A 9861-nucleotide genomic window follows, 5' to 3' on the forward strand; every position below is an offset into this window, starting at 1 on the left:
ACCATTTCATAAATCTAACTCATATTTAAAACAACATATAGGGCTGCACGATATTGAAGAAAAATGCGATATGCGATAACGTGTTGCTATATTCAATATGCGATAGGATATTGTTTTTAGTGTGTCTGTGTCAAGATGCCAACACAACGTCCTTAAGCTGGTCTCTGACAGGTTGCAGGTTCAAACCCCGCAGAGGAGAGCAGAAATAAAGCACTTTTTGTGTCTGTGGAACAGGTTTGAGTCTGATCAGGTTAATAGGCATTTTCCCAGCAGTCTAATAGCCGTCAAAAAAGCCCTGACGTCTCGGCTAAAACAAGGCAAAATTTGGGCTGTCAGTGAAAATTTTATATATGGCTAAACCATAACCCAAGAATAGACTAATCATCAATTAGATAACAAAGAAATGAAATGAGTGAAGAAATGAAACCAAACACCTTGTAATCACTGCTGACTTTGCTTACATGAGGGAATATCAAACATCTCGCAAGTTTTTTTGGCAAAAACGACATGTAACCAAATTCAAGGTTATTTTGGCTAGAAGTGTGTTACTCACAGCCGGACTACATCGGGTCTGTAGTTAACCGAGACGGTGAGATGACGGCTATTGCTGACTGATATCGCTGTGTTGTCTCTTCTCTCTGTAGATCACACACCTGCTGATCCTCGACAACATGTCAGCGGAGTTTAATAACTTGACAACGTCGCTCTTGAACAACGTGACCGAGTTTACAAACCAGACGGCAAGATGCTCGCTCACCAAGACTGGGTTTCAGTTCTACTATCTTCCCATCGTCTACATCCTCGTGTTTCTCACGGGGTTCGTCGGGAACAGCGTGGCCATCTGGATGTTCGTGTGTCACATGAGGCCGTGGAGCAGCATCTCCGTCTACATGTTCAATCTGGCTCTGGCGGATTTCTGTTACGTGCTCTCGCTCCCGTTTCTCATCTTCTACTACTTTAACAAAACAGACTGGATTTTCGGAGACGTGCTATGCAGACTGCAGAGGTTCATATTCCACGTTAACCTCTACGGGAGCATCTTGTTCCTCACGTGCATCAGCGTGCACAGATACTCCGGCGTCGTTCATCCTATGAAATCTCTCGGACGACTGAAGAAGAAGAACGCCGTTCGCACCGTGGCGCTCGTGTGGGTCATCGTCGTGGCGGGAATCGCTCCTATCCTCTATTACTCGCGCACCGGGCCGAAGAAGGGATTCACCACGTGCTACGACACCACGACTGAAGACGAGCTGCCCGGGTACTTCGTCTATAGCATGTGCATGACGGTGTTCGGGTTCTGCATCCCGTTCATTATTATCTTCAGCTGTTATGGAGGAATCGTCAAAGCCCTGATTCGCAACGACATGGACAACGCACCGCTAAGGAAGAAGTCCATTTACCTAGTCATCATCGTTCTGACGGTCTTCGCCGTCTCCTATCTGCCCTTCCACGTCATGAAGAACCTGAACATGCGAGCGAGACTGTACTTCCAGAGCCCGGACATGTGCGGCTTCAACGACCGAGTGTACGCCACCTACCAGGTGACCCGAGGCCTGGCCAGTCTCAACAGTTGTGTGGACCCGGTCCTGTACTTGCTAGCCGGAGACAGCTTCAGACGACGGCTTTCTAGAGCCACCAAAAAATCCTCCAAGAAAGGAGATCTCCAGTCCAAGAGCGAGGAGACGGCGCTCAACAGTCTGTCGGAGAAACGGGAGTCGTGATCCGCAACTCCTTCCCTCGGACTCAAGGGAATTAGACTATTGGAAACCATCGTATACTGTGGTCAGTGTTACTCATGTATTGCTTTTAACATGTCTAATGTGATTATCCATGGAACTGAAACTGAATGAGCAAATCACTAACAATGTTTTAACAGTAACGACTAATGTTGGAAATATAACAAGTTTTAGTTGAGGATGCTTGAGCACTCTTAAAAATAAAGGTTCTCTATGGGCATCAAAAGGTTCTTTATAATGGAAAAATGTTTAAAGAAAAAATGGTTCCCCTATGGCATCGCTGTGTAAAACCTACAGGGCTCTATCACACACACACGGGGCCCTATCACACACACACGGGGCCCTATCACACACACACAGGGCCCTATCACACACACACGGGGCCCTATCACACACACACGGGGCCCTATCACACACACACGGGGCCCTATCACACACACACGGGGCCCTATCACACACACACGGGGCCTTATCACACACACACGGGGCCCTATCACACACACACAGGGCCCTATCACACACACACGGGGCCCTATCACACACACACGGGGCCCTATCACACACACACGGGGCCCTATCACACACACACGGGGCCCTATCACACACACACGGGGCCCTATCACACACAGACAGGGCCCTATCACACACACACGGGGCCCTATCACACACTCGGTGCAACGCCAGGCGCGACGCTAGTGTGTTTTACTAATTTCAGCCCGACGCAGTTTTCATTTTTTCACGTCCTGCGTCACATTGTTTAAATAGCAAATGCATTTACGCCCATCTGTGGCCCTTGGGCTGCTAGTCTGAGAACCAGGTGTGTGTTCAGGCGTATTGTTGGAGCGTTGCTATTTTGAGGAACTTAAATAGAGTCACTGACCAACTGAGACCTGGTCTAAAGTCAGTGGTGCAGTATATATAAATATTTTTGTTATTTAAAGGGCGCATTAGTAATATGAGCCTATAGGCGGGTCCACAACGCGTGGACACTCTGCTTATCACACACACACACACACACACACACACACACACACACACTCTGCTTATTACACACACACTCTGCTTATTACACACATACACACACACACTCTGCTTATTACACACACACACACACACACACACTCTGCTTATTACACACACACACACACACACTGCTTATTACACACATACACACACACACTCTGCTTATTACACACACACACACACACACACACTGCTTATTACACACACACACACACACACACTCTGCTTATTACACACACACACACACACACACACACACACACACACACACACACACACACACACACACTCTGCTTATTACACACACTCCCACACACACACACTCTGCTTATTACACACACACACACACACTCTGCTTATTACACACACAGGGACGCGCAACAGCACACAAACATGCAAAATATTAAAAATAAAAGGATTACAATGTAAAAGAATACGGCTGTTTGTGCTTTAACCTTTAACCTCACACACACACACACACACACACACACAGCTTTAACCTCGCACACGTGCAGATCCGTTTCCTCGCTAGAGAAGCGTTCAGTCTTTCCGCTTGCAGATTCCTCCATGTAAATAGCGAATCCGCCATGGCGTGAGCGCAACAGGGAATGGGAGATGTGACTCTGATTGGTTTATTTCACATTACACTCAAAACACACCCATTACTCAATAAGAGAGAGACGACCCTTTTAGACCAGCGCCGGGAGCGCCGACCATTTTTCCCATCGTTAAACTAGCAAAAGTGCACTTGCTCTGTACGCTTTAGACCATGCGATTAGATCGTTAAAATAGACTGTACAAAAATATGTCTGTAGTGTGCGTGACGTCACCCATTGGTTCTGAAGAGCGTTTTTGAAGCTCAAAGTGGGCGGAGCCGGCCGTCGCCATCTTGGCAGCGTCACTACCGGATAAACGAAAATGTGCCGCGAGGCGGATTAGCTGAGGTGACGTGACACTAACACACAGCAGACAAACGGCTAGTAGTGACATCAGCGGCAATCCACCTGTCACTCAAGTGGCCACGCCCTTAATTATGCAGAACTTTAAGGCTTAATATAATTTAAACGGATGAGTTGTAAAAATATTCACCCCCTCACAGTCGTCATGAAGGGCAACATTAGCTATATAGACCAAAACCACTTTTTGCATCATGTTGTAAACATGTTTTTTTCTGCTGTAAAGTTGGGGATTTTAACATGTGGGTCTATGGGATTGACTCTCTTCTGCAGCCGGCCTCTAGTGGCCAGTCGAGGAACTGCAGTTTAAGTCTCTTATGTGTTGGATTCAAGAGAGAGACCGGAAGGTTGCCGCTGTGTTAAACTCCTTTTGAAACCTTTATTTTTCTGAGTGAACGGCAGCACATATTAGTCCTTGTGTTCTGTTCTGTTCTCAGTGAATAGTTAAGATGCACTAAAGATATTTTAAAATAGTGAATTGTCTACCTGTGGCTGTAGTTTGAAGCATCCCAGATGGTCTTAGATGCGCTTGTGCATTGATGTGTATTCATTCTACTGTTACTGTATAGATGTGTGACCGCATAGATCAAAAGAATATCAGCCCATGAACTATGAAGGGACTCATGTAACCAAGTTTCAAATACTGTATGTTCATAAGGCATTTATCTTTAATGATCTGTAGTATTTAAAGCTAAAACAAATACAGTGATGTAAATGAAAAGTCTGTAAATGGCTCTTTATTATCAGGTCTACCAAAAAAAAATGGCTGTGGAAGAATAGCCTTTAACCACTGCATTATTTCATGTATTATTGTTTTTCTCAGCTTTTGGATAATTATCTTTTTAGTGAAATGTGAAGCTTAAAAATCTGACACACTATCGGTCAAAAGTTTGGGGTCGGAAGAAAAGTTTCTTCTGCTCACCAAGGCTGCATTTATTTGATCAAAAATACAATAAAAACAGTGAAATATTAATATTATTATAATGTAAATCAGCTGTTTTCTATGTGAATATATAGTAAAGTGTAATTTATTCCTGTGAATGTTCAGCATCATTACTCCAGTCTTCAGTGTCACATGATCCTTCACAAATCAGTATGATGATTTGATGATCAAGAAACATTTATGATTATTATCAGTGTTGAAAACTGTTCATATTTCTGTAGAAACCATCATTCAGGATTCTTTGATAAATAGAAAGTTAAAAAAACAAAAACAGCATTTGATTGAAATAGAATAACTTTGTAACAATCTTTGTAACTTCCTCCAGTGTTCAGTGTCAGATTCCACAGACTATCAGATTCCTCTCATTCAGCTTTATCACTCCATTGCTCTGTGTTTTTGTCCTTTATCTGCTGTCCTGTTGTTCTTTAGTTTCTTCACACCCATGGAGTTCAAGTCGACAGGTATCATGCGATCACATTGCTCAGTTCCCGGTTCTTTTCCCTGTTCTTTTCCCAAAGCGCTTCGACTCTTTGTCCCTCACAGGAAAGAACAGGACGGGAAGGGGAATGAGGGAGGAATAAATAACGGCGCATTTTCTTTTCCTCCCAGATTTCTCCTAGACACTCTTTGTGCGGGAACAAAAGCCGAATGGTTACGGATGCTGGCAAACGGCCCGGGATCTTACATCGTAGGCTGGGCTTGAGAGTGTGTAGAACAAAGATCCGGCTCCACACTGACTCTGATTGGATGAGCCGTGTTCAAATCTATACGTTTCCTGGCCGCCGTAAAACTAGGGGGTTTCCATGACTTTTGGAACAATTTCCTATTGTGTGATTGTGTGTGTGTGTGTGTGTGTGTGTGTGTGTGTGTGTGTGTGTGTGTGTGTGTGTGTGTGTGTGTGTGTGTGTGTGTGTGATTGTGTGTGTGTGTGTGTGTGTGTGTGTGTGTGTGTGTGTGTGTGTGTGTGTGATTGTGTGTGTGTGTGTGTGTGTGTGTGTGTGTGAGTGTGAGTGTGTGTGTGTGTGTGTGTGTGTGTGTGTGGAAGAGCGCCTAATTTGGCAAATATATTTCGGTTTTATCTAACAAAAAAGTTATGTTATTAAGTTATAAAACTGTTATTTGTTCATTGAACATTCAAATGTCATCATTCAAACATCATAGGAATGTTACATTTGAATGTTCTCTGCAACAAGTAGCAACAACGTTTCAGATAAAAATGTTCCATGAACGACGTATAAATCATGTTTGTGTGCTGATGTTCTGAGAACGATATTAAAGACCAGATAACTTTGAACGAACGTTCTATTAACATTACTGGAAGGTTTGATCATAACTTTGAGAGAATGTTCCCTGTTAGGTGAGATATTTCTGTTACAATGGGTTGTTGATTCGTGTATTTATTTATTTAGAGTTGTGTACATAGATTGAGTGAAGAAATGTTCTCGTGAATTATATTAGTCAACCAACATGAACATTAATGCCAGCCGACATCCGCCTGTGTCATCTGTGTTCTTTGTGAAGGTGTGTGAGTTTGTATGGATTAATACGCCAGCGAGCAAGCATGCTTCTACATGCTCGTGTGTGTGTGTGTGTGTGTGTGTGTGTGTGTGTGTGTGTGTGTGTGTGTGTGTGTTGGGGAAAGTTACTTTGAAAAGTAATTCATTACAATATTGCGTTACTTAGTTACTTTTTTAGAAAAGTAATGTGTCACGTTACTTTTGCGGGGGTTTTTCCACCTGAGATGAGCTTGTTTTGTAGAGTACAGTGGTGTACAGTAGAGGCAAAACACAGTAGAGTACAGTAGAGGTGGAGTGCATTAGTGTACAGTAGAGGTAGAGTACAGTAGAGGTAGAGTACAGTGGTGTACAATAGAGGCAAACCACAGTAGAGTACAGTAGAGGTGGAGCACAGTAGAGGTAGAGAGCAATAGAGTACAGTAGAGGTAGAGTACAGTAGAGGTAGAGTGCATTAGTGTACAGTAGAGGTAGAGTACAGTGGTGTACAGTAGAGGCGAAACACAGTAGAGTACAGTAGAGGTGGAGCACAGTAGAGGTAGAGAGCAATAGAGTACAGTCGAGGTAGAGTACAGTAGAGGTGGAGTGCAGTAGAGTACAGTAGAGGCCGTGTACAGTAGAGGTAGAGTACAGCAGCGGTAGAGAACAATAGTGTACAGTAGTATACAGTAGAGGTAGAATACAGTATAACACATTAGAGTTAGAGTACAGTAGTGGTAGAGTACAGTAGTGTACAGTAGAGTACATTAGTGTACAGTCGGGTACAGTAGAGATAGAGCACAGCAGTGTACAGTAGAAGTAGCGTGCAGTAGAGTACAGCAGAGGTAGAGTACAGCAGAGGTAGAGTACAGCAGAGGTAGAGTACAGTAGTGTACAGTAGAGGTAGAGTACAGTAGAGGTAGAGTACAGCAGTCTACAGTAGAGGTAGAGTACAGTATTTGTAGATTGCATTAGTGTACCGTAGAGGCAGAGTACAGTGGTGTACAGTAGAGGTAGTGTGCGGTAGAGGTAGAGTACATTAGTGTACAGTAGAGTACAGTAGAGGTAGAGTACATTAGTGTGCAGTAGAGGTAGAGTACATTAGTGTACAGTAGAGTACAGTAGAGGTAGTGTGCAGTAGCGTAGAGAACAATAGAGTACAGTAGAGGTAGAGTACAGTAGTGTACAGTAGAGGTGGAGTGCAGTAGTGGTAGAGTACATTAAAGTACATTAGTGTACAGTCGAGTACAGTAGAGATAGAGCACAGCAGTGTACAGTAGAGGTAGTGTGCAGCAGAGGTAGAGTACAGTAGTCTACAGTAGAGTACAGTAGAGATAGAGCACAGCAGTGTACAGTAGAGGTAGAGTACATCAGTGTACAGTAGAGTACAGTAGAGATAGAGTACATCAGTGTACAGTAGAGTACAGCAGATGTAGAGTACAGTAGAGTACAGTACAGGTAGTGGGCAGTAGAGGTAGTGTGCAGTAGAGTACAGTAGAGGTAGTGTGCAGTAGAGGTAGAGTACATTAGTGTACAGTAGAGTACAGTAGAGGTAGAGTACATTAGTGTATAGTAGAGTACAGTAGAGGTAGTGTGCAGTAGAGGTAGAGTACATTAGTGTGCAGTAGAGGTAGAGTACATTAGTGTGCAGTAGAGGTAGAGTACATTAGTGTACAGTAGAGGTAGAGTACATTAGTGTACTGTAGAGTACAGTAGAGGTAGTGTGCAGTAGAGGTAGAGTACATTGGTGTACAGTAGAGCACAGTAGAGGTAGAGTACATTCGTGTACAGTAGAGGTAGAGTACATTAGTGTACAGTAGAGTACAGTAGAGGTAGTGTGCAGTAGATGTAGAGTACATTAGTGTGCAGTAGAGGTAGAGTACATTAGTGTGCAGTAGAGGTAGAGTACATTAGTGTACAGTAGAGGTAGAGTACATTAGTGTACTGTAGAGTACAGTAGAGGTAGTGTGCAGTAGAGGTAGAGTACATTGGTGTACAGTAGAGCACAGTAGAGGTAGAGTACATTCGTGTACAGTAGAGGTAGAGTACATTAGTGTACAGTAGAGGTAGAGTACATTGGTGTACAGTAGAGTACAGTAGAGGTAGTGTGCAGTAGAGGTAGAGTACATTGGTGTACAGTAGAGTACAGTAGAGGTAGAGTATATTAGTGTACAGTAGAGTACAGTAGAGGTAGTGTGCAGTAGAGGTAGTGTGCAGTAGAGGTAGAGTACATTGGTGTACAGTAGAGTACAGTAGAGGTAGAGTACATTAGTGTACAGTAGAGGTAGAGTACATTAGTGTACAATAGAGTACAGTAGAGGTAGAGTACATCAGTGTACAGTAGAGGTAGAGTACATTAGTGTACAGTAGAGGTAGAGTACATTAGTGTACAGTAGAGTACAGTAGAGGTAGTGTGCAGTAGAGGTAGAGTACATTGGTGTACGGTAGAGTACAGTAGAGGTAGTGTGCAGTAGAGGTAGAGTACATTAGTGTATAGTAGAGTACAGTAGAGGTAGTGTGCAGTAGAGGTAGAGTACATTAGTGTACAGTAGAGTACAGTAGAGGTAGTGTGCAGTAGAGGTAGAGTACATTAGTGTACAGTAGAGGTAGAGTACAGTAAAGTACAGTAGTGGTAGAGTACAGTAGTGTACAGTATAGTACAGTAGAGGTAGTGTACAGTAGAAGGCGATGCTCAAACCTTTCAGCTGCTGCTGTTCTTTACCAATCAAAAAATCTGTAGTCATTTTTGCTTATGGTTTAACTGAATCATTGAAGGTCAGATGCAAGTACTTTAGTCAATAAAGTGAGATTAAATGCATAAAAATTTACGTTGTATTTAACATATTGAGTTATTGGAGGTTTGCATAGTACTCTGATTCTGCATTTCACTGTTTTTATTCATTTTGAGGAATATTGAATCTTTTTTTTGTGCAAATGAGATGAGGAAATGCTCACATTTAGTCTAAAACTACAATAACCATCATGTTCACACACACACACACACACACACACACACACACACACACACACACACACACACACACACACACACCTCTGCACTTTTGATTTGTCTCAACATGAGGACAGAAGAGCTGTCAGTCAATAAATTGGAAAACAAACTTGCGTTACTTATTTGAAAAAGTAACTTAGATATTTTGTGGTACATTTTAAAAGTAATGCGTTACTTGTTACTTGAAGTAATCTGATTACGTAACTCAAGTTACTTGTCATGAGTTACACACAACACTGTGTGCTCGTGTGTGTGTGTGTGTGTATGCGTGTGTGTTTGCAGGAAGGAAGACATGCAGGCCTGTGTGTGCTCATGTGAGTGAGTGTGTGTGTGTGTGTGTGTGTGTGTGTGTGTGTGTGTGTGTGTGTGTGTGTGTGTGTGTGTGTGTGTTTGCAGGAAGGAAGACAGTGCCATGCATGCCTGCCGAGGCACGAAACCAGTCACTCCATTCAGACCTGAGACGGGTGGAGAATGAGAGAGGAGGAGTGAGGAGAGAGAGAACAAAGCTTTACATGTGTCTGAGTGGAACGAGCGATCACTGTGGAGACAGAACACACACTCGCTGTTTCAACCACTGCTGTTGTACAAGCAACACTTCTGGAAGTGGAAAATGTCCTTAAACTCACAGGGTTTTAAACGAGTGCACACCAATCAACTGAAAATGTTTTAATTTTATATTTAAATCTTTCAGTGCTGGGCA

The 9861-nt window shown here is 43.1% G+C and overlaps 1 protein-coding gene and 1 long non-coding RNA gene across 3 annotated transcripts in view; one reads left to right on the plus strand and one right to left on the minus strand.

The window, feature by feature from the left end:
- LOC309491918 (P2Y purinoceptor 1-like) overlaps positions 1–6519 on the plus strand; it is a 7028-nt gene extending 509 nt beyond the window's left edge. Inside the window, exons 2-3 of one of the 2 annotated variants that reach the window (XR_014203366.1) lie at positions 645–1782; positions 5268–6519. Coding sequence is in view for 1 of the 2 variants with exons in the window: in XM_082190946.1 (XP_082047072.1) it covers positions 672–1721 (1050 nt within the window). In the remaining variant the exon portion in view is untranslated. Of the gene's footprint in view, positions 1–644; positions 2120–5267 lie in introns of those variants that run through there. The other variant, XM_082190946.1, reaches the window with a different exon arrangement.
- LOC309491919 lies at positions 1923–5261 on the minus strand. The gene is made up of 3 exons (XR_014203367.1): positions 2951–5261; positions 2364–2778; positions 1923–2027 (listed from the first exon to the last, which is right to left on the minus strand). It is a non-coding gene; the product is annotated as an uncharacterized lncRNA (long non-coding RNA).
- Positions 6520–9861: the final 3342 nt, after the last annotated feature.

Source organism: Leuciscus leuciscus (assembly GCF_965113295.1).
Source record: "Leuciscus leuciscus genome assembly, contig: HAP1_SCAFFOLD_722, whole genome shotgun sequence".
Lineage (NCBI taxonomy): Eukaryota > Metazoa > Chordata > Actinopteri > Cypriniformes > Leuciscidae > Leuciscus > Leuciscus leuciscus.